Source organism: Lonchura striata, chromosome 15 (assembly GCF_050655825.1).
Source record: "Lonchura striata isolate lonStrDom1 chromosome 15, ASM5065582v1, whole genome shotgun sequence".
In the NCBI taxonomy this organism is placed as follows: Eukaryota; Metazoa; Chordata; class Aves; order Passeriformes; family Estrildidae; genus Lonchura; species Lonchura striata.
Window position 1 is genome coordinate 4,451,159 of NC_140717.1, and position 26,170 is coordinate 4,477,328.

The window sequence follows — 26,170 nt, forward strand, 5'->3', positions numbered from 1 at the left end:
GTCCTCATCCCATGACCCCATCCTCTGTCCCAATTCCTGTCCCCATCCCATGTCCCTGTCCCATATCCTCATGCCATGTCCCTGTCCCTTATCCCCATCCCATGTCTCCATCCCCTATCCCCCGTTCCCATCCCATGTACCCGTCCCATGTCCTCATCCCATATCCCTATCCCTACCGCCTGTCCCTGTTCCCTGTCCCCCTCCCCTATTCCCTTTCCCCGTCCCTACTCCCTGTTCCCCTCCCCTGTCCCCATCCCTGTTCCTGTTCCCCGTCCCCATTCCCTGTTCCCGATTGCTGTCCCCATCCCTGTTCCCCATCCCTGTCCCTGTCCCCATCCCTGTCCCATTCCCTGTCCCCATCCCTGTTCCCCATCCCTGTCCCTGTCCCTGTCCCCATCCCTGTCCCATTCCCTTTTCCCATCCCTGTTCCGTTCCCTGTCCCCATTCCCTGATCCCGATCGCTGTCCCCATCCCGGTTCCCATTCCCTGTCCCCATCCCTGTCCCCATCCCTGTCCCATTCCCTGTCCCCATTCCCTGTCCCCATCCCTGTCCCCGTTCCCTGTTCCCATCCCTGTCCTCATCCCTGTCCCCATTCCCTGTCCCATCCCTGTCCCCATCCCGGTTCCATCCCGGTTCTCATTCCCGCCCCGCCCTCCCGCCGTGGCCCCGCCCCGCCCCGGAAGCGCTCTCCGCTCCTCAGTTCCGGCGGCGGCGGCGGCGGGTACGGAGCGGCCGGAGCAGGTACGGACCGCGCCGGGCCGGGCAGAGCGGGTACGGGCCGGGGCAGAGCAGCCCGGGCCGGGCCGGGGCAGAGCCGGGCCCCGCAGCCGCTCCTGCCCCGGGCTCCTCCCCGGAGCTCTGCCCGTGCGGCCCCGGGACGGGCTCCCCGCGGGGCTCGGGCCCCTCCCGACCCCCGACCTGAGCTGTGCCCCCCGGTGCCCCTCCGGGACCGGCGGTGTCCCGCTGTGACCCCGCTGTGAGCCCCGGCTCGGCCTCCGCCTCGCCCCGGGCTGTGTCCTCCTGCCCCGGGCCGTGTCTGCGTTCTGACCCCGCGTCCTGAACTCTGTCCGCAATGTCCCCTCCCCAGCCCGGGCTGTGTCCCCATGGTCCCCTCCCCAGTCTGGGCTGTGTCCCCATGGTCCCCTCCCCAGCCCGGGCTGTGTCCCCATGGTCCCCTCCCCAGTCTGGGCTGTGTCCCCATGGTCCCCTCCCCAGTCCGGGCTGTGTCCCCATGGTCCCCTCCCCAGTCTGGGCTGTGTCCCCTTGTTCCCCTCCTCACTCCGGGCTGTGTCCCCATGGTCCCCTCCCCAGTCCGGGCTGTGTCCCCTTGTTCCCCTCCCCAGTCTGGGCTGTGTCCCCATGGTCCCCTCCCCAGTCTGGGCTGTGTCCCCATGGTCCCCTCCCCAGTCTGGGCTGTGTCCCCTTGTTCCCCTCCTCACTCCGGGCTGTGTCCCCATGGTCCCCTCCCCAGTCTGGGCTGTGTCCCCATGGTCCCCTCCCCAGTCTGGGCTGTGTCCCCTTGATCCCCTCCCCACTCCAGGCTGTGTCCCCTTGGTCCCTGGTCCCCCCCCCAGTCTGGGCTGTGTCCCCTTGGTCCCTGGCCCGGCTGGGGCACACGGGGGTCCCCCGTGCCCGCTGCCTGCCCCGGGCTGTGTCCTGTGTCCCGCCTGTCCCCGCAGCAGCTCCGTGTCCCAGTGCTGCTCCCCCGGCCCGTCCTGCACGGACCACCCGTGTCCTGGCCACTTGCTGGGGACAGGACCCCTGGACGGGCTGGGGGACACGGGGTGAGCCCTTCACCCCCTCAGGATGTGGCACAACTGTGGGGAAAGGTCTTGGCTCTGCCTGGAATAAGCTGAGAACTGGGCGTGGAGCAGACGGGGAGGCAGCTGGGCTGATATCCTGTGCTTGCTGCCTCCTCCATGGAGATTCTGGGGGGAAAAGCCCCAAAGTGGATTAAAAGGAGCTGTGAGACAGCTCCAGCCTGAAGGAGCCGTGTTGGAGGTGTTGCTGTTGTTGTTGCAGGTGTTTTGTGTGGAGTTTTGGCACCTGTCAGGGGTCCCTTCCCCAGCAGCACTGGGGCTCAAGAGGGGTTTTGTGTCTTCTCTCTCCTGGGGTGACAGAAAATGGGCTAAGCCTTGGATGAGCAGTTGGACTGATGTGGTTTGTGGCTCCCACACCCATTTGTGGGGTCAGACTGCCAGGCTGAACAGGCTTTGGCACCCCAAGGGGCTTTCCAGAGGTGTTGGGCCTTGCTTGGATCAAACCAGGCTGGGAATTCCAAGGCAGGAGGTTCCCACCCTGCAGAACCTTCCTTTCCCAGGAGGAGAACATCCCCTCCGCCACGGGAACCTGATGCTGTGGCCAGGACAAAGTCCTTGGTGTCCCTGAGGATGCTCAGCTGGAGTCTGGGGAGCCCCTGTGGGTGCCATCCCTGTTCAAGGTGATTAAAAACGCCCCCAGCTCTCAGAGCACGGTGCTTTGGGCTCTGTGGCTGTGGGATCCTGGCAGTGTGTGCTGCAGGGGACACCTCAGCATTGTCCTTTTTGCTTTTTCCTTGAGTTTATTCCCCAATTATTAGTTGATGGGATGTATTGCTTGCTGGTGCCACTGCTTTGGATCTGCCAAGGATTTTTTGGGTTTGCTTTGGGCACCATGCTGATGGCATGGTGAGTTTGGCTCCTACCCCTGAGTTATCTGAGTTATCCCTTGCTTGGTGGGGATGGAGCCTTTTGGAATGCCCATGGGTTGGTCAGAAACAAGATTGGTGAGAGGATGGGGATGGTCCTGCTGGGATGCAGCAGAGTCACAGCCCTGAGCTGCTGCAAGGCCGAGCTGGAGCAAAGACTGGCTCCAGTTAGGCCAGAGAGGGGGAAAAGATCTCACTGGGAAGGTGTGTGGGGCTGCTGGGAGGGTTTGTGGTGGTCTGGCAGAGGTGGGATGAGCCCAGGGCTGGGAGCTGTGGGATGTGGGATGAGCACACAGGGATGGGAGCTGTGGGATGTGGGATGAGCCCAGGGCTGGGAGCTGTGGGATTTGCACAGGGGTGGGAGATGTGGGATTTGCAGAGGGATGGGAGCTGTGGGATTTGCAGAGGGATGGGAGCTGTGGGATTTGCACAGGGATGGGAGCTGTGGGATTTGGACATGGATAGGATGTTTCCCATCCTACAGGCACAGGAGGTGTAGCTGTAGGGTGGGAAGCACTGCTGTGAGTAAGGAGGGACAGAACTGGGGTGAGCAGGAGGCTCTGGAGCTGTTGGGTTGTGTATCCTCAGCCTCTGGCTCTCTTCTGGCACCCTGGGGTGTTTCTCTCCCTTGCTGGTGCTTGTGCCAGCTCCTGGGGTCTGTCCATGGGGCAGGGATGTGCTCAGAGTGTGTTGGTGTGCTTATTTTATTTTTATTTTTCATTCATGATCGCGATGGGACTGCTGGGGTACATTTAATGAGTTTTATTTGTAGTATTAGCTTTATTATGTGGTTGAGACAATAGGAAGATGGTAAAGCTTACATACAGCTAGTAGCAGCTGATGATTTCTTTGTTGCTGAATATTTAAAAAACTTCTGGCTAATAACATATTGCTAAAGTTTATAGATAATTATTCTAGCTAATTACTGAAAGTACACGTATACTTGTTTCACACAGTGTTTGCTTGTCTTCTTTCTATTGATAACACACAGTACATTATTATTAAGTCTAAAACCTTTTACTATCTTGCTAAGCATATTTTCTTGTAGTCTGAAGGTTTATCTTAGCCAAACTTAAGACTTAGGTTATTGTTTCATGCCCTTGCTTTCTGTACTATTATAACTTCTCTCCTTTCAGACTTTGTAACTACAACTTAGCTCTAAGTTTTTTGTTCTTTCTGTTTCTGGGGCCTGCTTTTACAGCTTTCTGGAAGCCTTCTTACCTTTACTAATTCCCCATCACCACCTCACCCCTGCCTGGCCTCTGCAGTGCCCTGGAGCTGCCTCACACCAGCAGGGAACACAATTCCCCACGGCTCCAGTTACCCATTCATTTGGTAGTCTTCCTTAATTTCCCTAATTATGCCACCTTGGCCCTCAGGTGCTTCACTGCCAGCTGAGGTGTTTGCTTGTGGGAGTTGCCTTTCCCCACCAACCTCCAGCTGCCCCTCTGCTTTCCAGCTGAGCCCTTTCCTAGGAGCTTGTCCTTGGAGTTCTGCTCCTTTCTGCTCTCCCTGGCTTTGGGTGCCAGCCTGTCCCCCCTGAGCAGCAGGAATGTGTGTGCAGGGATGAAACTTCCTTTTCCCCCCTTTTCCCTCCCTCTCCCCCCTTTTTCCCCCCTTTTCCCTTCCTCTTCCCCCCCCTTTTCCCCTGGACTGGGGACAAGGGATGGAGGGACAGGACACAGGGAATGGCTCCCACTGCCAGAAAGCAGGGATGGATGGGACATTGGGAATTAGGAATTGTTCCCTGGGAGAGAGGTGAGAGGTGGGATAGAATTCTCAGAGCAGCTGTGGCTGCCCCTGGATCCCTGGAAGTGTTCCAGGACAGGGTTTGGAGCAGCCTGGGATAGTGGGAGGTGTCCCTGCCCATGGCAGGGGGTGGGACTGGATGGGCTTTAAGGTCCCTTTCCACCCAAACCATTCCATGGTGAAAGTTTGGTCAGCAGCATCTTCAAGGATGGAGAAATTGTCCTAAAACAGGGTAGTAAAAGTAGCAGAAGAAGTGAGTTTTCCTGCACTCTCCAGAAGAGGAAATGAATGGCACCAGCAGTGGCTCATTTGGTGTTGGTGTCGTTCCCAGGACCCTCTGGCAGCACCCACCTCGGTGGGGAGCCCAGGGATGTGTTTGTTGTTGTATTTTGGGTTTAGGAGCCTCTTGTTTTCCCAAGGTAGTGGAATTTGGGAGTTGCTGGCTTGGCAATGGGAAAAATGGGGTGTCTGAGCTCTGCCATGTCCCTGACCCGGGGGCTTGAGAGGCTCAGTAGAGCAGCAGTGCTCTGGTGTGTGTGGAGCTGTGGATTTGAGTCCCCTGGAGTGAACAAAATCAGGGATAAAAGGCTTTGGGTTTGTGCCACTGCCAAAACCTGTCCACAGACCAGTCCTGAGGAGCCCAAACTGGTTATGGGGGGGGCTCTGGGTGCTCCTCTCCAGCAGCTTCCAAATCCTTATGGACACTTAAACCCTTGAATCCTGTTTGCCAGACCAGCTTAAAACAAGTTTGGTATGAAGATGGGGTAAAACGTGAGCTACCATGAGGTCAGGGGTGGTCAGTACCCTTGGCTTTGCTGCTTGCTTTTTGTGAGTGAGGAGCTGCTCCACTCAGCCTCTCACTGGGACATCAGTGTGGAAAGGAGCTGGGTGGGAATTGCTGGAGCTGAGGGAGCAAACACCTTCTCCCAGCTCTGCATCCTTAAAAGCAGAGCCAGGCAGCAGCGCTGGCCCCTGCCCAAGGGCTGAGCTGTGGGAATTCACCTGCGGCTGGCAGCCAGCCCTGCCTTGTCACCCTGGCACAGCCTGGGGGACACACAGGGGGCAGGGTGCTGAGCACTGGGGTTTGGCAGCTCTTTGGGTCCCCTCATCACCCTGCTCTGGGCCCTGGGGTGCTTCCTGCCCTGGGGAAGGTCGTGTTGGTGTGAGGAGCGAGGGCTGCGCCTTCATTCCCGAGCTGCAGGAGCTCCTTTCCTTCCTGGGGTTGCTGCAGGGCTTGAAGGAGGGAGGGAATGGATGGATGTCTCAGCCTCTGAAATCAGTGGGGTTTTTTCAGTGGGGTCGTGGATGGGAAGACCACAGGCTGTGCTTTCCCTGGCTCTGGGAGGGAGAGCAGGGAGCTGCAGGGAAGCGGCCGGCGTGATTCGTGTCTGCGAGCTGCCTGCACAAATTCCCTGCTCAGCTTCAGGTTTGCTTTCCAGGCACTTCTGCAGAGCAGGGCTGAGTGTGAGCCAGGTCCTGGAATCCGAGGGACTGCAGTGAATCCTCTTTCCTTCCTTCCATCCTTCCTCCCAGCCTGGCAGGACGGGCTCTGCAGTGAGGTGCAGAGAGCTGTGGCGCAGCCCCGAGCTCCCGCTGTTCCCTGGAGAGCCGTCGACTTAGTGGGATAAAAAAGGCTCTGAATCAATCCCAGGTAACTGAGGCATGGAGGAGTGTCCTGTCTCACGAGGGGCAGGGCTGTGGGAGTGTGGTGCCAGGCTTCTCCCTCTGGAATTGCACCAGGCTCGTGCTGCCAGCCCCCAGAGCAGCCCCAAACCCACGCAGACTCCTTCCCTCTCCTTCTCTGCCAAGCTGCGTGCTCTGCCCAGCATGCTCAACCCCAGATTTCATCCAGATTTTCTTTTTATCCCTGCTGGGGATCCCTCTCCAGCTTGGACAGGGAACAGAGGACACAGTTCCTCTCTGCTCCTGCTGCGTTTGGCTTTCAAGATGCTCATTTGCATTTTAAACCCATCCGCAAGCTCTTTTTTTAATCTCTTTTTTTTTTTTTTTTCACTTGGCTTTGCTTCCTGTATTCCTGCCCCTCTGAAACAGCAAGGCCACTACAGGCTTTCAAGGACAAGCCTCTGGTTCCCTCCCTGTTGAAAGAAAGATGGAAAAACCAGCCATAAAAGCCAAATCCCCACTGACCTTTCTGAAGGGCTGCATGTCTCCTTCCTCAGCCTGCCAAGCCCTAAATCTGCCCTAAACTGCCTGAATTACATAATGGAACCTCAAGTGCTGGGCTGAAACCTCACCCCCTTGGAATTTAAAGCAACGCAGCTGGAGCAGGGCTGGTTTGTGGAAGAGGCTCCCTTTGATCTGGCAGATCCGTGCCCCTGGGCCGTGCCGTCCCGTCGAGCTGAGCCTAAGCCCGTTCCCTCCCCAGCCCAGAGCTGCTCCCTGTGTAGGTGAGAGGGAGGCCTGGGTGTGGGTTTTCCCTAAGAAAGCGTTTTTTGGATGAGGAAAGGCCAATCCAGGGGGATCACTGAGCCCCTGCTGCCCGCCTCTGTGCGGGATGGGATGAGCAAAGTCAGGGCTGCAGCTCTGGAATCTTCAGTGATTCCTTTCCTCCTCCACATCCTCTGTGGAGAACCACCTGATTCCCCATCATCACAGAGCTGTGAGGTGTTCAGCCTCCCTGAGGGATTGGGCTTCTCCCTGTGACTCTTCCCATGGGATCCCAAACTCTTTCCCTCTCCTGGTGTTTTTCCTTTCTGGAACTCTCCTAACAATCCCTGCAAGGAGATTATCAGCCCTGAACCTCTGTGCTCTGCCTCTCCTCCAGGGCCGTGCTGCTGGCTGGAAACCACCATGACGGACTCCAAGTACTTCACCACCACCAAGAAAGGTAAGGGAAGGAGCAGGAATATCCCAGTTCATCCCAAAACCACCGGCTGGTTCTTACTCCTCTGTAAACCACGTGGGGAGGGTTGGGAAGCTCCCGTGGGAATGCCCTGAGTCCCTGTGGCTGACATCCCACCCTGCTCCTTGCTCTGGAGCAGCTGCTGTGGGGTCAGGACACCTTGTCCCCAGCCCCCTGAGCCCAGCCAGGGCTGGTGGCAGCTGGTGATCAGCTTTAGCAGCTCAGGAGCTCCCCTGGGCAGCGCTCGGGGCCTTAAGCACCCTCCAGAGCAAGGAATTAATGTGGAGAGAAGCCATGTGGCATCTTCCTCTTCAATCTGCCAGCCCAGAGGGGAGTAAGGAGCTCAGGGTGGCTTCAGGAGGGCACGGGATGGTGCCCTGGGCTGGGGGGTTGCTGCCACAGGCAGGGAGGGATTTGGGAGCCACCTGTCAGAATCTGAGCTATTGATGATCCTGAGGTTGTAGAAAGTCTCTGTCTGTCAGCCCCGCTGCCAAAGCAGAAGCCAGAATTGGTCTGTGCTGGTTTCCAGGTTGTTTATTCTGTTGATCTCTCACATGTTCTGCTGCCCTGCCCAGCTCTGTCCTGCAGGGCAGCGTGTGGGGCTCTGCCCTCAGTGGGATGTGACAAACATTAAATACCAGAAACTCCCTGGGCTGCATTTACAATAACGTGCCAATATCTGTCACCTACGTTGGACAGTGTGTCCCCAGCCTGAGCCAACAGAAAAATGCCAACACCACAGTGAGACATGGAGGGCATGAAGAAGGAGAAAAAGGACAAGGCACACCCAATTTCCTCCAGCTTGTCCCCTTTGCACCCCTCATCTAGAATCCTAAAATTTTACTTTTGCACCTGTGCCACACTTAATTATTACTGATATCAAACACTCAGAGCTGGTAATTGATCCTGTAAGATTGAAAACTCTTTTCCATGGGCAGAGATCACAGCCAGTGTCTCTGGGGGCTCTGTCCAGGGGGTTCCTGACCCCTGCCAGGGTCCCAGACCTGCCAGGGCAGCCAGAGGGAAGCTCTGGATTCCCACAGCCACCCTTCTTCAAACAGCCTTGAGGAGCAGTGCCCAAAATCCACCTGCCATCATCCCTGGGAAGGGTAGGGCCTCATGGGGCTGGGATAACCCCCCCACAGCCAGAAATGGCCTCTGGATGACCCCATCCAGTTCCCATGGGGGGGCTCCTGCAGCACTTCCCATCCCCGTGGCACTGGAGGAGCCACAAGGATTCAGCAGGAGGTGAATATTTTCCATTCCTCTGGATAAGAGCTGAGCCCCCAGAGCAGCCCCAGCCTCAGTGAGGTGTTTGGGAAGGTAAATCCCTCTTTTCAGGGGTGGCAAAGGAGCCATGTCACACAGCAGGTGGGAGCTGTGCTCACCCAGCAGAGGGGTGGGGGACCCTTTCCACTGATCCCTCAGCTGCCTCTTTTCCTGTTTTTCCAGGGGAGATATTTGAGCTGAAGGCTGAACTGAACAGTGACAAGAAGGAGAAGAAGAAGGAGGCTGTGAAGAAAGTGATTGCATCCATGACTGTGGGCAAGGATGTCAGGTGTGTGCTGGGGCTACAGCCTGGAGTGTCCTGAGTGGGAAGGGACCCACACGATCATCCACTCCCACTCCTGTCCCTGCCCAAACCCCCAACAATCCCACCCTGGGCATTCCAAACCCTCCTGGAGCCTGGCAGCCTCAGGGCCGTGCCCATTCCCTGGGCAGTGCCAGCACCCTCTGGAGAAGAACCTTTTCCTGAAATTTACCCTAAGTTTCTCCTTCATGCTGTTCTTCCACGTACCCAAGACAAACCCAGCTGGATTTTGGGTTCCCTTTCCCCCTGTTGCTTCCAAGGGGGTTTCCATGCTGCTTTTCCCCTCAGGATTCACCCAGGTGTGTCCTGGCTGCAGCTCTGCCTCCTGCAGTGCAGTTTGTGTCCACGTGGCCACCTGGCAGGTGGGGGCTCTCCTGGCTTTTGCTGTAATCTGCCTAAAAGAGGATTGGTCTGGCTGCCAGATCAGTTTGTTGGGATTATTCCCACTTCCTTTGTGTGTTACTAAAAACAAGCAGGACCCCCTCGGAGGCTTGGTGGCGGTGCCTGGATGCTGATAAACCCTTTGCAGCCTCTCCAGTCCAAAAGGTCAGGCAGCTGCTGCTGTTCCTGCTTCCTTTTTTCCATCTGGCTGAGCTGCACGTGGCTCCTGCCGTGCCTTTTCCTGCACGGACCTGCCCCAGCACAGGCAGCATCAGCAATTTGATTTTCATGGTGGATTTGAGAGTAAATGGAGGGAAAACACACTCAGGCTTGGGAGAACTGGGGCATCCCTGGCTCCCAGAGCAGCAGGGAGTGTCTGTCTTGGGACCACTGTGGAAATCACATGGAAATGGCAGGAGCTTCCAGTACTTGAAGGGGCTTAAAAAAAGAGGGAGCACAGCTCTTTACATAGACAAGTAGTGACAGGCTAAAGGAGAATGGCTTTAAGCTAAAAGGGGTTTAGATGGGATATTGGGAATTAGGAATTGTTCCCTGGGAGGGTGGGCAGGCCCTGGAATAGGGTGCCCAGAGCAGCTGTGGCTGCCCCTGGATCCCTGGCAGTGCCCAAGGCCAGGTTGGATGGGGCTGGGAGCAGCCTGGAGTAGTAGAGGGTGTCCCTGCCTATGGCAAGGGGTAGAACTTGATAACCTTAAAGATTCCATGACTCCCAACCCATTCCACGATCCTGTGGTTGTGTCAGCCCATTGTTTTGGTGTGTGCCTGTTTCAGGCTGCAGGGAAGCAGTTTGCTGAGTTCTTTGCTCCCCAGGAGGTGCCAGCAGAGCCTGGTTTAGCCAGGGGTGAGACCAGCCCAGGTGGGGAGCAGCTTTGCAAAACCCAGTTCCCTGGATTTAGGGGGGCTCTGGGTTTGATCCTGTCAGGGCTGGCCGGGTTTGAGGAGGTGGAGAAGCTCCCAGGAGCCTTAGGACATCTGTCAGGGTGGAATAACCCCTGTGTTAGCCCTGGGATCTTGATTGCCTCCCCTGAGGTGGTTTAATTGTCTGATTGGTCTGTCTTTGGATGAAGCAGCATCTCTGGTGCCCCACAGCTCCAGGGTGCTTGGGAAGGGGAAGCCCCAGCTCTGTGCAGGCAGATCCCACTGCATTCCCCTCCATCCCAGCAGAGTATCCTGGTGCTCCAGACTCACCCTGGGGAGTGGGGCTCTTCCTTTTGGCACCATCCTGTGATGACGCATAAAATCCTGCAATATCCTGAGTTGGAAGGGATCCACAAGAGTCATCCAGTCCAGCTTCTGGCCCTGCACAGGACACCCCAACAACCCCACCCTGTGCCTGAGAGGATTGTGCAGCACCTTCTCCCGGGGCAGTGGATGTGCCCTGGAGCAGGGATGCGGCAGAGCTATGTGGGAAAGCTCAATTTTGGACCATCAAGGGCTGGTTTTGATACAGATCCATTACAAAAATCCACTGGGGGTGGGCATTTCAGCCATGTCTGGTGCAGGGTGGGCGCAGGTCATGGAATCATGGAATCATGGAATGGTTTGGGTGGGAAAAGGTCCTGGGCAGGGACACCTCCCATTGTCCCAGGCTGCTCCAAACCCCACCCAGCCTGGTCTTGGACACTGCCAGGGATCCAGAGGCAGCACAGTTGCTCTGGGCACCCTGTGCCAGGGCCTGCCCACCCTCACAGGGAACAATTCCTAATTCCCAATATCCCATCCAGCCCTGCCCTCTGGCAGTGGGAGCCATTCCCTGTGTCCTGTCCCTCCATCCCTTGTCCCCAGTCCCTCTCCAGCTCTCCTGGAGCCCCTTTAGGCCCTGGAAGGGCTCTGAGCTCTCCCTGGAGCTTCTCCTCTCCAGGTGAGCACCTCTAGCCTTTCCTCCTAGGAGAGGGCTGGGTTCTCGTGCCTTTGGGAGCAGGTTCTCGTGCCTTTGGGAGCAGGTTCTCGTGCCTTTGGGAGCAGGTTCTTGTGCCTTTGGGAGCAGGTTCTCGTGCCTTTGGGAGCAGGTTCTCCTGCCTTTGGGAGCAGGCTATCCACGGGCAGGGGGTCCCTGGGCATCGTGGCCGTGCCCTGCCTTCACCGAGCTCTCCGTGTTCCAGTGCTCTCTTCCCGGACGTGGTGAACTGCATGCAGACAGACAACCTGGAGCTGAAGAAGCTGGTCTACCTCTACCTGATGAACTATGCCAAGAGCCAGCCAGACATGGCCATCATGGCTGTGAACACCTTCGTGAAGGTGAGGGGACAGGGCTCCGTGTCCCGGGGCCACAGGGGACACCACATGCCAGCTCACTGCGCCAAGCTGCACCTCAGGGAGTGTGGGCAGCTTTCCAAAGCCTCTCCCTTCTGGAGGAGGGGCTCTCCAAGCTCTAGAAAACTGATTGAATTTGTCCAGCAATGCAGAAACTCAGTTTTTGGCAGCTGTCCCGTGGCACTCGCTCTGTCAGGGGCGTGGGCAGCTCCCATGATCGAGAGCTGTCATGTGAACCTATGGGCTGAGAAATCCCTCGTGATCTGAAGAGTGTGTTAGGAACCAGGATATTGCCAAATCACTCAGTGGAAAGGCCTGGTGGGCTTTAGAGGGAGTTCAGGCTTTTCAGGGAGGATAAACCCCACGTAATAATCTCAATATGTGTTTCCAACATCAGGCTGGTTCAGGTACCTGGTGTAAGTGATGAGGACATGGGATTCCTGGATGGATTGAGGAGTTCTGGGCGTGATGATTGGTGGTGTTGGAACTCAGTGGGTGCAGGACAAGAGAGAAACATCTCTTGGGTGACTTGTTCTCAAGGGCAGAACATGAAAACCTCCAGATTTGAACCCAAATCCTCCTGGAGGACCTGAACCTCCTGGAACTACCTGAGGAGCCCAGGCTACCCAACCTCTCCCGTGCTCCCTGCAGGACTGTGAGGACCCGAACCCGCTGATCCGGGCTCTGGCTGTGAGGACCATGGGCTGCATCCGTGTGGACAAGATCACGGAGTACCTGTGCGAGCCCCTGCGCAAGTGCCTCAAGGACGAGGACCCCTACGTGCGCAAGACGGCCGCCGTCTGCGTGGCCAAGCTGCACGACATCAACGCCCAGCTGGTAGAGGACCAGGGCTTCCTGGACACCCTCAAGGATCTCATCTCAGACTCCAACCCCATGGTGATTGCTTTTTGCCTTCTTCACCTCCTCTTCATCCAAACGGCAGCCACCGCTCTCCCGTCGCGTTCGCGTCCAGCTCCTTTCCTCCCAGATTCTCTCCTTGGTGTTAGCAAACTGGTTTTGGGGAGTTTTTGCTTCTCAGGACTGCAGGTTGTGTTCCCTGCCCCATAACACTGTCTCCTGGACAGAGGGTTTCTCCCACCCCGTGGCTGTGTGTGATTCCTCTGTTCCCAGTGGGAAGGAGGCTGCTCCAGCTGGCTCAGGGCAGAGGGAAGCTGCTGCTTGGTTCTGATACCACAGAGCCAGTGGCTTTTGCCTCTGGTTTTCCTGGCAGCTGGGCTTTGGCTTCCTTCCCTTTCTCCAGGCATGGGGAATTTTAAAACCACCTTGCCCTAGGGTTTCTCTTCCCACAGCCTTTCCTGCTTTTCCAGTCTTACCCTGGGTGTAGTGTTGAGCCCAGGAGCTCTGTGGAAAGCTCTGGGGCTCCTTGGAGCTGCCTGGGGAAGGGAGCTGGGCAGGAAGCCAAGGCTGAGTCCGTGGAACACGTGGGAACCGTTGGAGACGCGACGTGGGCGGTGGGAGCGTGCCGGTGGGGATGGCTCATCCATCCCCCTCAGATGTGCTGTGGGGAGGGGGAAGCTGGAGCCCAGATGTAGGTGGGATGTGAGGGGTTAGCAGTGAGGAGGCAGCTCCTCCCCTCACACCACATTTGGTGTCACCAATCCGTGTCCTGTCCCCCCTGGCAGGTGGTGGCCAACGCGGTGGCGGCGCTGTCGGAAATAGCGGAGTCTCATCCCAGCAGCAACCTCCTGGACCTCAACCCCCAGTCCATCAACAAGCTGCTCACAGCCCTCAACGAGTGCACTGAGTGGGGCCAGATCTTCATCCTGGACTGCCTGGCAAACTACATGCCCAAGGATGACCGGGAAGCACAGAGGTGAGGGGACAGGCACGGCCTGGCACTGCCCCTTCTCCTCTGAGGAGTCTTCACCCTCCTGACCCTGCTGCAGGAGGGGGGACAGCGGGCATCTGCTGGACCTGTGCCTTGGGCATGGCCATCTGGAGCCTGCCCTGGTCTCATAGGGAGCCCTGGCACTGGGATTGAGCTCCTCGAGCTGCTTAAAATGTGGCTGCAGGTGGCAATGGGGAGCTCCGAAATGGGGTCACTGCCAGAGGGTTCTGCAGGGCCTGGGGAATAACCTTCACTGGGGCACTCAGGAGCCAGTTCAGCCTCTTTGGGAAGGTCCCAAGTGCTGCTCAGCTTTCCTGCAAGTCCTTCCTCCATGCTGGCAGGAGTTTTTCAGCAGGAGGAAGGGTTGGGATCATTTCCTTTCCCTCCTTGCAGCATCTGCGAGCGGGTGACGCCGCGGCTGTCCCACGCCAACTCTGCCGTGGTGCTGTCGGCTGTCAAGGTGCTGATGAAGTTCATGGAGATGCTGTCCAAGGACCTGGATTATTATGGCACTCTCCTGAAGAAGCTGGCCCCACCACTGGTCACTCTGCTGTCTGCAGAGCCCGAGCTGCAGTACGTGGCCCTCCGCAACATCAACCTCATCGTGCAGAAGAGGTGGGTGTGTCCAGGTGTCCCCTCCTAGCCACAGGTGCTTCAATCCCTCTGACTGCAGCAGTGTCACAGCACATCCTGTAGGGTGTTTTTTCTTCTCTGTTACTTAAAATCCAAGGAGAGTCATGGAATTATGGAATGGTTTGGTTGGGAGGGATCTTAGAGCTCATTTAGCGGATGCCTTCCACTAGATCAGGTTGCTCCAAGGCTTGTCCAGCCTGGCCTTGAGTCAGTCAGGGGAGGGAAAGAGCAGGGAGCTAAGCTGGGATATCCAGTTTAATGTATCCTTTAGTTTAATTTATTCTTTATTTGGGGCAGCAAAGGATGGCAAAGCCAAAAGCTGTGAGATTTTGGAGTAGTCACTCCGTGTCTAGGGAGGGATTTTTGTGCTGCCAGCTGCCTTCTCCACAGTTGTCCTCTTTGAACAAATGCTCAGAGTCCTTTTGTCTCTTTGCTGATCTAAAATCCTGGAGGTGGCTGAGGCCCCACACGTGTGCCTGGAGCAGGAGTGGCAGCTGGAGAGCCCCAGCCCAGTCAGATGATTTGTTCTCCTCCCAGTCAGCGCCGTGGTCGCCTCTTAAAAATAGCAGCAATTTCTGGGAGAAGTGGAAAGCAATTAGTGTCCCTGTGTGTCGGAATCTGTGGTATTGATGATCCTGAGGTTGTAGAAAGTCTCTGTCTGTCAGCCCCGCTGCCAAAGAAGCCATAATTGGTCTGTGCTGGTTTCCAGGTTGTTTATTCTGTTGATCTCTCACATGTTCTGCTGCCCTGCCCAGCTCTGTCCTGCAGGGCAGCGTGTGGGGCTCTGCCCTCAGTGGGATGTGACAAACATTCAATACCAGAAACTCCCTGGGCTGGATTTACAAGAACGTGCCAATATCTGTCACCTACGTTGGACAGTGTGTCCCCAGCCTGAGCCAACAGAAAAATGCCAACACCACAGTGAGACATGGAGGGCATGAAGAAGGAGAAAAAGGACAAGGCACACCCAATTTCCTCCAGCTTGTCCCCTTTGGACCCCTCATCTAGAATCCTAACATTTTACTTTTGCACCCATGCCACACTTAATTATTACTTATCTCAAACACTCAGAGCTGGTAATTCACCCTGTAAGATTGAAAACTCTTTTCCATGGGCAGAGATCACAGCCAGTGTCTCTGGGGGCTCTGTCCAGGGGGGTTCCTGACCCCTGCCAGGGTCCCAGACCTGCCAGGGCAGCCAGAGGGAAGCCCTGGATTCCCACACCTGGGAATGGGAATGTGGAAGGCAGCTTGGAGCTAGACCTGGCCTAGCTCTTTCTCAGCTTTGAGAGAGGGAGAGCTGGTGAGAAAGGTCCAGCCTAGCCCTGGGGTCTGAATTTGTGTCCCTGCTCCCACTAAAACATCCCTTCCAGCCTTGGCAGGACAAACGTCCCCTGCTGCCTCACATCTGGCCTGTGTGTGTAGCAAAGTTGTGCTCTGTCCCCTACGTGCCAGCAAAGGGGAGCCAAGGGACAGAATCCTGGGGGATAACCACGGTGACTTGGGTTCCTTGGCATTGAATAGCCCCCCAAAAGCTCGGGATTGGGGTGGAAGTGAGTGCCTGTCCCCCCTAACGCTGTCTCTCGCTGCCCCAGGCCTGAGATCCTGAAGCACGAGATGAAGGTGTTCTTTGTCAAGTACAACGACCCCATCTACGTCAAACTGGAGAAACTGGACATCATGATCCGCCTGGCCTCCCAGGCCAACATAGCCCAGGTCAGGAGCTGGGCTGGGGCACCCAGGGCTGCCAGCACCCTGGTGCCAGCCCCAGCTCTGCAGGGAGCGGCTGTCCCACCCTGCCTGCTGTGCTGGGTCACTGCCCCCCTCTCCTGGTGCCTGTGCCAGCTCTCACTGTGCTGTGCCCCTCTCCTGGTGCCTGTGCCCTCCTGCCAGGCCCTCACTGTGCTGTGCCACCCCTCAGGTGCTGGCAGAGCTGAAGGAATACGCCACGGAGGTGGATGTGGATTTTGTCAGGAAGGCGGTCAGAGCTATCGGCCGCTGTGCCATCAAGGTGGAGGTGAGGGCTGGGTCATGGCAGGGCCTTGTGGCACCTGTGGGTGGGCAGGGTGGCACTTTCCAGCACGTGGTGACCATCTCATCCCAGGAATTTGCAAGTTGGAGCCTTCCCAGGCATGGGGATGAGCCATGGTTGTTTCACAGGGATCAGTGGGGTGCCAGGAGGGTCTTCCATCCCCTTATCCTTTGCAACTGGAACTGCTCTGGGATCCCTGCCTAGAACAGGGCCAGGGATGCAGTGGTGATACCAGTGGCTTGTTGGGGACCAGAGTGGGACTAGGAAGGGAGCTGATCCCTTCCTGGGGGCTGGGAATGAGCTGATCCCTTCCTGGGGGCTGGGAATGAGCTGATCCCTTCCTGGGGGCTGGGAATGAGCTGATCCCTTCCTGGGGGCTGGGAATGAGCTGATCCCTTCCTGGGGGCTAGGAGAGGGAGCTGATCCCTTCATGGGGACTGGGAGGGAGCTGATCCCTTCCTGGCGGTTGGGAAGGTCCCAGTCATTTTGCAAGAGGCTGGCATGAGCCAATCCCTTCCCGAGGGGCTGGGGGGGAATCCATCCCTTTGTGAGGGGTTGCTCAGAGGCTTTGCTTCCCTGTGGGGCTAATTTTCCAAAGGGGATTATTAAAACCCTCCCTGGAAAGGTGGCTCTGCATGGTTAGAACACTTCCCATGGGGAGAGAGGAGCCCGTGGGAACGTGCAGAGAGGATGAGGAGGAGTCACGCCGGGATGTGAAGGGCAGACCACGCTCAGGGTCCCCCGTTCTGCTGTGGGCTGGGTTTGGGGGGTGTTTGGGATGTGGGGGGGGGTCTGTCCCTGTGTGACCGAGTCCCTCTGGCAGCAATCGGCCGAGCGCTGTGTCAGCACCCTGCTGGACCTCATCCAGACCAAGGTCAACTACGTGGTGCAGGAGGCCATCGTGGTCATCAAGGACATCTTCCGCAAGTACCCCAACAAGTGCGTGGGGATTCCTGGGATGTGGATTCCCTGGGATGCTCCCGGCCCTACACCAGCTCTTCCCTCCAGTCTGTGCTTGAGGAGCCACAAACCCTTGGTGGGATGAAGCCCCCGGAGCCTCCCCCCCCAGCACAGGTGGCTTTGGGAATCTTTTGTCCCCAGCCCCAGGATGGTGGCAGTCCCAGATCCAGGCACTGAAAGGCAGGGGAGCTGCCAGGGATGTGCAGGGCCCTTGTGTCAGCAAAAACTCTCCCTGGCTCTCAGTCCAGGTCCTGATGCTGGAACAAGGGCAGCAGGAGGAGAGGAGAGGGGAGGGAATGTTCCAGCTGAGCCAGGATGAATAGGCAACTCTGTAATCAGGAAGTCAGGGACTAATAGTGGTAATAAATACTAATGAGGTGAATTGGTAATGAGCAGAGCAGCTTGGTTCATTCAGGAGCAGGGAATGTGCTCTGGGATCGGTGTGGGCACTGCCCATGGGGCCAGGGGCCAGCCCCAGGCAGGGCACCCTCAGCCACAGCTCCGCTGTGCGCAGCAGGACGTGGTTGGAGTTTGGGGTCAGGACTCGGGTCTCCTGCTCTGGGTGAGCTTTCTCCTGCTCTCTGTCCTCCCTCGGGAAGGTACGAGAGCGTGATCGCCACGCTCTGCGAGAACCTGGACTCCCTGGACGAGCCCGAGGCCAGGGCTGCCATGATCTGGATCGTGGGGGAATACGCCGAGCGCATCGACAACGCCGACGAGCTGCTGGAGAGCTTCCTGGAGGGCTTCCATGATGAGAGCACCCAGGTGTGCCAGGGGGACTGCTGGCTCAGGGTGGCACTGTCACACAGCTCCTGCTCGGTGGAGCAGGGCGCAGTTTGCTCTGAAGGGATTGTTCGTGCAGTGCTTGGGGCAGGTTTGGCTGTAGGATGGGGCCCAGGCTTGGAGGAACCTGGCAGAGTGGAAAGTGCTCCAGGAGGAACAAGATGGGGTTTGAGGTCCCTTCCAGCCCAAACTGTTGCATGGTTCTGTGAAGTGCCACCATGGCCTTGTCCCAAGTGCCTTCCCTATTTCATGGCTGGCACCAGGCAGTGACCTGGTTATCCCACTGTGCCAGCAAAGATCCCTTTGGAGCTGGAAAACGAGCAGAGGGAGCAGTGCCTGCCCTGTTGCCCAGGGCAACTGAGGCCAGAGGGTGGAATTTTGGAGAGTTTCCAACTCTGGAAAACTCTGCAAAACACCCTGTAACCAAGTGACAGCGAACAGGGCAAAGTCTACAAATGCTAAGTAGCAAAGCCAGAGATCCAGACTCCCTGAGAGGCTGGGAGGGGAATTCCTGCTGCTTTTCCATGTGGAAGGCAGAGGATGCTCTGGCCTGTGCCCTGTGGGGCCACGTTACCTGCTCCCAAGATGCTGCCCCATAATGTTGGGGTCAGCCTGTGTCTGAGGGTGTGGAGAGGGGCTGGGAAGGGGCCAGGTGGGTGTCCTGACAGGTGACACTGCCACTGACGTGGTCACTATGCCTTTGGTCCCTTGAAAGGCAGGTTGGGGTTAGCTCCTGGGGCAAATCCGTGTGTTCCTGCAAAAACCCGGTGTGACCTGTCTGTCTGTCTGTCCCCCACAGGTCCAGCTGCAGCTGCTGACAGCCATCGTGAAGCTGTTCCTGAAGAAGCCCACGGAGACACAGGAGTTGGTGCAGCAGGTGCTGAGCTTGGCCACACAGGTGGGTCCCACCTGGGAGAGCTTCCCAGGGCTTCCCATCCCCTGGGAAGTGGGAATGGCTTGGTGGTGTGACAGCAGGCAGGTAACTGGGGCTTGGCTCAGAATGGTTTGGGCTGGGAGGAACCTTAAGGATCCTCTTGTTCCAGCCTGCAGGGACACCTTCCACTGTCCCAGGCTGCTCCAAGCCCTGTCCAGCCTGGCCTTGGGCACTGCCAGGGATCCAGGGGCAGCCACAGCTGCTCTGGGCACCTGTGCCAGGGCCTGCCACCCTCCCAGGGAACAATTCCCAATTCCCAATCTCCCATCCAGCCTTGCCTCTGGCAGGGGTTAGATGGGCAGGGTCTCCCTTCCCTACCCAGCCCCTCTCAAACACCAACAACCCACCCAAACTCAACACCAATTTTCCCATATCCATAACTTCCCTTAACCATTTCAACAGCACCCATAACTCTGCCTCTCAACCAGTCAATCACCACAAAATTCCACCAAAATTCCTCAAAGACTCATTAACACAGCTCAAAACCACAGGGAAGCCATTCCCTCTGTCCTGTCCCTCCATCCCTGGAGGGTGTGGGCACGCCCATGGCTCAGGAGGCACCCTGTGGCCTCTGGTCCCTGCGATCCCTCCAGGCGTGGCTTGGGTGGGGAAAGCAGCTCTGAGCAGCTCTGTAGTAGCTGCAGTAGCTCGAGTAGGTCTGTAGTAGCTGCAGTAGCTCTGAGCAGCTCCTCAGTAGCTGCAGTTGCTCTGAGCAGCTCCATAGTAGCTGCAGTAGCTCCGAGTAGATCTGTAGTAGCTGCAGTAGCTCTGAGCAGCTCCTCAGTAGCTGCAGTTGCTCCGAGCAACTCCGTAGTAGCTGCAGTCGCTCTGAGCAGCTCCGTTGCAGCTGCAGTTGCTCCGAGTAGCTCTGTAGTAGCTGCAGTTGTTCTGTGTAGCTCTGTAGTAGCTCTGTAGTAGCTGCAGTTGCTCTGTGTAGCTCTGAGCAGCTCTGTTGCAGCTGCAGTTGCTCCAAGCAGCTCCACAGCAGCTACAGTTGCTCTGAACAGCTCCATAGTAGCTACAGTTCCTCTGAGTAGATCTGTAGTAGCTGCAGTTGCTCCAAGCAGCTCTGTAGTAGCTGCAGTTGCTCTGAGCAGCTCTGTAGTAGCTGTGCTTGCTCCGAGCAGCTCTGTAGCAGCTGCAGTTGCTCCGAGCAGCTCTGTAGCAGCTGCAGTTGCTCCGAGCAGCTCTGTAGCAGCTGCAGTTGCTCCGAGCAGCTCTGTAGCAGCTGCAGTTGCTCTGAGCAGCTCTGTAGCAGCTGCAGTTGCTCCAAGCAGCTCTGTAGTAGCTGCGCTTGCTCTGAGCAGCTCTGTAGCAGCTGCAGCTTCCCGCTGGCTTCCCAAAGGACTCGGATAACCCGGACCTGCGGGACCGTGGGTACATCTACTGGCGCCTGCTGTCCACGGACCCCGTGGCCGCCAAGGAGGTGGTGCTGGCCGAGAAGCCGCTGATCTCGGAGGAGACGGATCTGATCGAGCCCACGCTGCTGGACGAGCTCATCTGCTACATCGGGACCCTGGCCTCGGTGTACCACAAACCCCCCAGCGCCTTCGTGGAGGGCAGCAGGGGCGTCGTGCACAAGAGTTTGCCCCCACGGACGGGCTCGTGAGTGTTCCCGTGGCCCCTCCCCGTGCTGGGATTTCCAGGGCTGTGGATGGAGGGGTTGGATGTGGGGCTGCTGTTGGATGTGTTGGGTTCAGAGCTGAGCCTCCCATCCCCAAAGGAGGTTCTGTAAGAGCAGGGCTGTGTGGCTTCAACCCTGGCCTTAAAAAGCTGAAGGAGTGATCTCCACTGGGGTTGTAGAGATTCCCAAGTGATTCCCAGCGATCTCTATGGGAATGTGTTGGGAGCCAGGATGGCACGGAGGGGGTCTTCCTTGCCATTGAAGTGTTGGCAGCCGGGATGGGATGGAGGGTTCATCTGGCCAATTCCTGTCTGCAGTGGGAGCTCCTGTCCCAGCTGGAGCTCCTCACCTTGTCCCATCATTCCCTTCAGGAGCGAGAGTGCCGAGAGCCCGGACACAGCCCCGTCGGGGGGGCCAGCAGCAGATCAGCCTTCTGTCATCCCCACGCAGGGGGACCTGCTGGGGGACCTGCTCAACCTGGACCTGGGCCCCCCAGTGAGCGGGCCACCCATGGCCACCTCCACCGTGCAGATGGGCGCCGTGGACCTCCTCGGGGACAGCCTGGTACGTCCCAGCTCCCGTGCTCCTTCCCTCACTCCAGGCTGTCCCATTGGCATCCTGCTGGGCTGGGTGCTGGCTCTGGTCTGGGCTGCCCTGGGCTAGGACAGACTTGTCAGCGTGGGGACATCTGGGCAGGTCCTTTCCTGCAGTGGGTGAGGACAGAGGGCACTGCGCCCTCATTTATCCTGCCATTAGCCACTCGAGGGGTTCCACCCACCACTTCCCAGTGCCTTTTCTCTCCGTTGGTGTGGGTGTTCCCACTCCATGTGCTGTGCTGCAGGACTGGCTGCTCCTGGGGACATCCCAAACTGGGATGTGGCCACTCGTGGCCTGTGGGATGTCCCCTGTCCGTGCCCTCCTGGGAATGCAGGCCAAGCAGTGCTTTGGCCCCGGGGTGAGGTGGGATGGAAACCTCTCCCTGTGTGGGAACACCTGCCCTGGGGGTGCTGGAGATGGGCCAGGCTCCCTGAAGGAATAGAGTTTGGAGTTCCCTCCATGACTCATGAAATCCAGCAGGTTTATGCCAAGGGGAGGCAGCATCGTTGCCTTTCCTGTTTTGTAACCCTGCAAGTGCTGCCCTGGCACCTTGTGGCTCCCGGGGATTGGTGATGGGCTGGCACTGAGGCTGGGAATGAGGTCTGGCCCTGTCCCCTGGCTCCAGGACAGGCATGGACAGCCAGACAGATGTGTCAGGACTAACCTCTGTCCTCTCCTCCCCTTCTCTTCTCTCTCCTTTTTTGTCTCTTCTCTGCTGGCTTCTCTCTGCATGTGGCTGGCTCTTCTCTCCACCTTGCCTGCTTCTGCTTGGAGATGGGGGACGAGTCGGAAGGGGTATGGATCACTCTCTGCCCAGCCCCGTGCCCACCCCTGGCTGCCCCTGCTGCCCCCAGCCCCAGTGACACCTCACATCCCTCTGGGGACAGCCATGGCCCCTCACAGCTCCTGGTCTGGGACCACTGGAGCATCCTGACTCCAGGCCCTTGCTGCCCCGCACTGCTGCTTCCAGGGAGTGTCAGAGGGGACATTCTGGGGACCCCTGTCCCCTGCCCTCAGCCCTGCCCCTGCTGATGCCCCTTTCTTCTCTTGCAGCTGCGCAGCGATGTGGGAGGCAGCCCTGCTGTGAGTGTGCCCTCACACCCAAACCCTCTCATTCTCTGCATCCTCCTCCTCTTCCTCCTCTTCCTCCTCTTCCTCCTCCTGTCGCCCTCCCCGTGGTGCCCCCTAACCCCTGCCTTGTCCCCACAGATGGGTGGCAGCGGTGGCAGCTTCACGCCAGCTCCCAGCACCACGGCGCCCACAAACGTGGGGGCCCCCCTTGGCAGCGGCCTGGGTGACCTCTTCGACCTCACCGGTGGGGTGGGGACCCTCTCGGGATCCTACGTGGCCCCCAAAACGGTGAGTGGGGCAGCCAGGCTCGGGGTTAAGGGGGGCACAGACCCCCGTGCCCACCCCCCACAGCAGAGCCCCCCTGGAGGGAGGTGGGGGAGCACCAGGGGCTCTGCTTTGGGTGACACCCCAAGGGTTCCTTGTCTCCTGGCCCAGGTGTGGCTCCCTGCCATGAAAGCCAAGGGGCTGGAGATCTCTGGCACCTTCAGCCGCCAGGTGGGCTCCATCTCCATGGACCTCGTGCTGACCAACAAAGCCCTGCAGGTCATGTCTGACTTTGCCATCCAGTTCAACCGCAACAGGTGAGCCCCACCTGGGGCCCGTGGGGACGCTGCCCAGAGCAGGTTTGTGTGGAAAAGGGTGTGAGGAAGGAGCTGCACGGCTGGGAACAGCCTCTGGTGATGACCCTTCTCTCTCTGATGGCTGTGGTGGTGATGAGCACCAAACCAAAGCCTCTAAGAAGTTGGCTGAAGAGGCTGTTCCTCAGGGTCTGACCACTGTCCTCTTGGTTGTCCTGGGGAACAGATGCTTCCTTTGCCCTCAGAGGCACTGAGGGAATGCTGCAGGAATGCTACACGTGGGTGGAGGAGGAAGGGGGGAGATTTGGGGTTACCCCAGGGTGGGCAGGGCAGGAACCAGCCCCGTCCTGAACACTGCAGGGGCAGCAAGGCGATTGCTGGGGTGCCCGTGGAGGAAGGCAGGGAGCTCCAGGCATGGATGGACAGTGCCTTGTGCCATCCCCTGCTGTCCCCACGCTGACCCCCTGCCCTCCCTGGTGTCCCCCAGCTTCGGCCTGGCCCCAGCAGCTCCTCTGCAGGTGCACGCACCTCTGGCTCCCAACCAGTCCGTGGAGATCTCCCTGCCCCTCAACACCGTGGGCTCCGTCATGAAGATGGAGCCCCTCAACAACCTCCAGGTGGGCAACACGGGGCTGTCCCCTCCTGGGGAGCTGGGGACGGGGCAGGGTCCCCTGGAGAAATCCAGAGGGAGGTGTGGCAGCAGGAGCCAGGTGCTTGCTGCAGTGACACCTGGCTCCAGGGGGATGAGGATGGGATGGGACATTTCGGGATGAGATGGGACATTTTGAGATGGGATGGGACATTTTGGGAACCTGCTGTGGATTGGAGGTGTTGAAATCCCCGTGTCCTTCCACCCCAGGTGGCAGTGAAGAACAACATTGACGTCTTCTACTTCAGCACCCTGTACCCCCTGCACATCCTGTTCGTGGAGGACGGCAAGATGGGTGAGTGGGGTGACCGTGGCTCCAGCGAGGTGTGCTCTGTCACCTGTCCCCAGGTGCCATCCCAGCCCCTGGAGCCTTCTTGATCGCATTGGGTGAGCTCCCAAAGCAGGTGGCTGCCCTGAGCCTGCTGGAGCAGGTGGCAGGGTGACATACCTTGGCTGCCGTGTCACCTGTGTTGTGTCACCTTTGGTGGTGGCCACTCTGGCAGCTCCCTCAGTGCTGGTGTCCTCCCTCCCTGCAGAGAGGCAGATGTTCCTGGCCACCTGGAAGGACATGCCCAACGAGAACGAGACCCAGTTCCAGATCAAAGACTGTTCCCTCAACGCAGGTGGGTCCCACCCCCTCGGAAGGACTGCCTGGGTCACGCTTCACTGAGCCTGTCCCCAGGTGCCACACGGCTGTTAAATCCCTGCAGGGTGGGGACTCCAGCACTGCCCTGGGCAGCTGTGCCATCCTTTCCATGAAGAAATCTCCCCTTAGTCCCTAATACCCAGTGAAAGCCTCTTCCATGACAAGGAGGGGAGGAGATGGGGCAGAAGCAGGTCCAAGGGGAGCAGGGGGTCAGCCCGGCCCCTCAGCCTCTCCCTCCCATCCCAGATGCCGTGAGCAGCAAACTCCAAGGCAGCAACATCTTCACCATTGCCAAGAGGAACGTGGAGGGGCAGGACATGCTCTACCAGTCCCTGAAGCTCACCAACGGCATCTGGGTGCTGGCAGAGCTCCGGATCCAGCCCAGCAACCCCAGCTTCACGGTACATCCCATCCCCTCCTGGGGCTGGGGGGCACGTCCCTGGCACCTCCCCAGCTGCTGGTGGTGCTGGTGCCAGCCCCGCTGTCCCTGTCTCGTGGGGAGGGTGGCACTGCTCCTGTGGGCACAGCTGAAGGACACGGCGGGGTCCCAGCCCAGCCAGCTCCGTGAAACGCTGTCCTCGGAGCATTCCCTGAGCAGGGATCAATCCATGAGCCATCCCCATGTCCCGCTGCCCCTGTCCCCCCTCCCCACCTCCCTGGCAGCCCTTGGGGAGGGAGGAGCTGTGTCACCCTGACTCCTCTCTCTGTGTCTCCACCGCCCGCCCTCACCGGCCTGCCCGCCCTTGCAGGATTTGGAGGTTAGAGATTGGTTTTTCCCTGGCTTTGGGCTCTCCCTGGCTGCTGCCTGGATATTCCTCCCCCCAGCCCCGATGTTTTTCCCTGCCCTGCCAGCCTCCTGGTGCCTCCTGCCTCTCCTTCCCAGCAGGGCTGGCACAAAGAGGGGGATATTTCAGAGGGTTGGGATGTCCCCATTGCCCTCCTGGTTTCACTGGGGATGAGGATAGCTGAAAATCCTTATCCCAGAGGATTCTCCATGAGCTTTCCCTGCTTGAGAAGCTCCTTGATTTTCGAATGTTACAAACACCTGAAGGGGCTCGTTCATCTTTGGAGAGGAGGATGTTTTTGGGGAACCCTTCACCCTGGAGTGCCAGGCACTGAATCCAATCCCAAAAGCTGGAGTGTTGCCCCTGCCTGTTCCCTGCCTGTGCTGCATGTGGCTGGCTCTGCCCTGGGAGGGCTTGCAGGAGTTTAATAACCTTTTTCCAGCTGAAACCAGGAGCTGGACTGCCCCGTGGGAGGGTGCTGCAGCATGCAGGGCTCTGCTTTGGGGCTGGTGGCTCTCCAGCGTGGGGTGGGATGCCATGACCCCGCTCTTCCCTCTCTCCCCACAGTTATCCCTGAAATGCCGAGCACCAGAGGTGTCCCAGTACATCTACCAAGCCTACGAGACCATCTTGAAGAACTGAGGTGCTGCTGCAGCCCCTCCTCCTCTTCCTCCTCCTCCTCCTCCCCTCCCTTTCCCGCCCGAGGGAGCAGGGCCGGATCCGTGTGCATGTCCCCTTTCCTTCCTGTCCCGGGGGGCTGGGGGGAGCAGAGGGGGCAGGGGGCTGTCCCCAGTCCCTGCAGCAATCCCTGCAGTCTGTGAGTGATGCTGTGTCCTCCTTCTCGCTGCTGCTGCTCCCTCCAGATCCCAGTTCCACCCTGTGGCTCCCCAAAACCCCAGCTCCTGGTTCTCATGGCGTGCTGTCTGGTGGTGGGTTCAGCATTCCAAACCCTGGGAATAGTGGCTGGGGGGGCCCAGAGTGCCGTGGGATTCGGTGGCTGTGGCTGCAGAGCCCCCTGGAGCCCTGGGATTTGGGGCTGGGGCAGGTGGGAGACAGCTTTGGCTCTCCCTGGTTTGGTGCCCTGCTTCAGCAGAGCTGTGGGGGAGCCCTTCACAGAGCATCTCCTTCCCACGGGAGCCCTTCCCAAAGCTCCCAGAAGGGCTCGAGGATCCCAAATTTGAGGCTGTCCTTAAGGTGCAGCTTAAAAAGGGCTTTTTCCAGCCCCTGCCAGGGGGCCAGGAGGGCTCTGAGCATCCCCTCTCCCCCAGCCCAGCCCCACGGCTCCCTCTGCTCCCCCCCAGCACCCTTGGGTGCTCCCCTGGGGGTCCCACTGCTCCTTTTCCCCCCAAATCAAGCCATGGGTCCCCCCCTCCCTCGAAGCAGGAAATCTCTAATATATGAAAGATAAATATATTGTAATGTTCACTGGTTGTTAGGGATTGTTGACTAAAGGTGACAGCAGACCATGGGGACGCTGCCGTGGTGGCC

At 58.4% G+C, this 26,170-nt stretch overlaps 1 protein-coding gene and 1 non-coding gene across 6 annotated transcripts; both read left to right on the forward strand.

Annotated features, from left to right (window-relative positions):
- Window positions 1-664: 664 nt before the first annotated feature.
- Window positions 665-26,107, forward strand: AP1B1 (adaptor related protein complex 1 subunit beta 1). Of its 5 annotated transcripts, XM_085592916.1 has the most exons (25): window positions 665-742; window positions 5,876-6,087; window positions 7,222-7,284; window positions 8,752-8,857; window positions 11,392-11,527; window positions 12,194-12,439; window positions 13,186-13,376; window positions 13,785-14,006; window positions 15,619-15,739; window positions 15,945-16,040; window positions 16,879-16,994; window positions 17,615-17,780; window positions 18,598-18,696; window positions 20,078-20,337; window positions 20,728-20,920; window positions 21,728-21,748; window positions 22,007-22,036; window positions 22,163-22,312; window positions 22,460-22,605; window positions 23,090-23,164; window positions 23,201-23,219; window positions 23,462-23,546; window positions 23,788-23,874; window positions 24,144-24,298; window positions 25,250-26,107. In XM_085592916.1, the coding sequence occupies exons 3-25, from the start codon at window positions 7,248-7,250 to the stop codon at window positions 25,322-25,324; spliced, it is 2,832 nt and encodes a 943-aa protein (XP_085449042.1). In that variant the 5' UTR covers window positions 665-742; window positions 5,876-6,087; window positions 7,222-7,247; the 3' UTR covers window positions 25,325-26,107. The 5 variants fall into 5 exon arrangements, with proteins under 5 accessions (XP_085449042.1, XP_085449040.1, XP_085449043.1 ...); XM_085592914.1 differs by having other exon boundaries at window positions 23,090-23,219; XM_085592915.1 differs by lacking the exon at window positions 665-742 and adding an exon at window positions 2,334-2,441 and having other exon boundaries at window positions 23,090-23,219.
- Window positions 22,685-22,789, forward strand: LOC116184206 (small nucleolar RNA SNORD125). Its single transcript, XR_004148962.2, has one exon. It is a non-coding gene; the product is annotated as a small nucleolar RNA SNORD125 (small nucleolar RNA).
- Window positions 26,108-26,170: the final 63 nt, after the last annotated feature.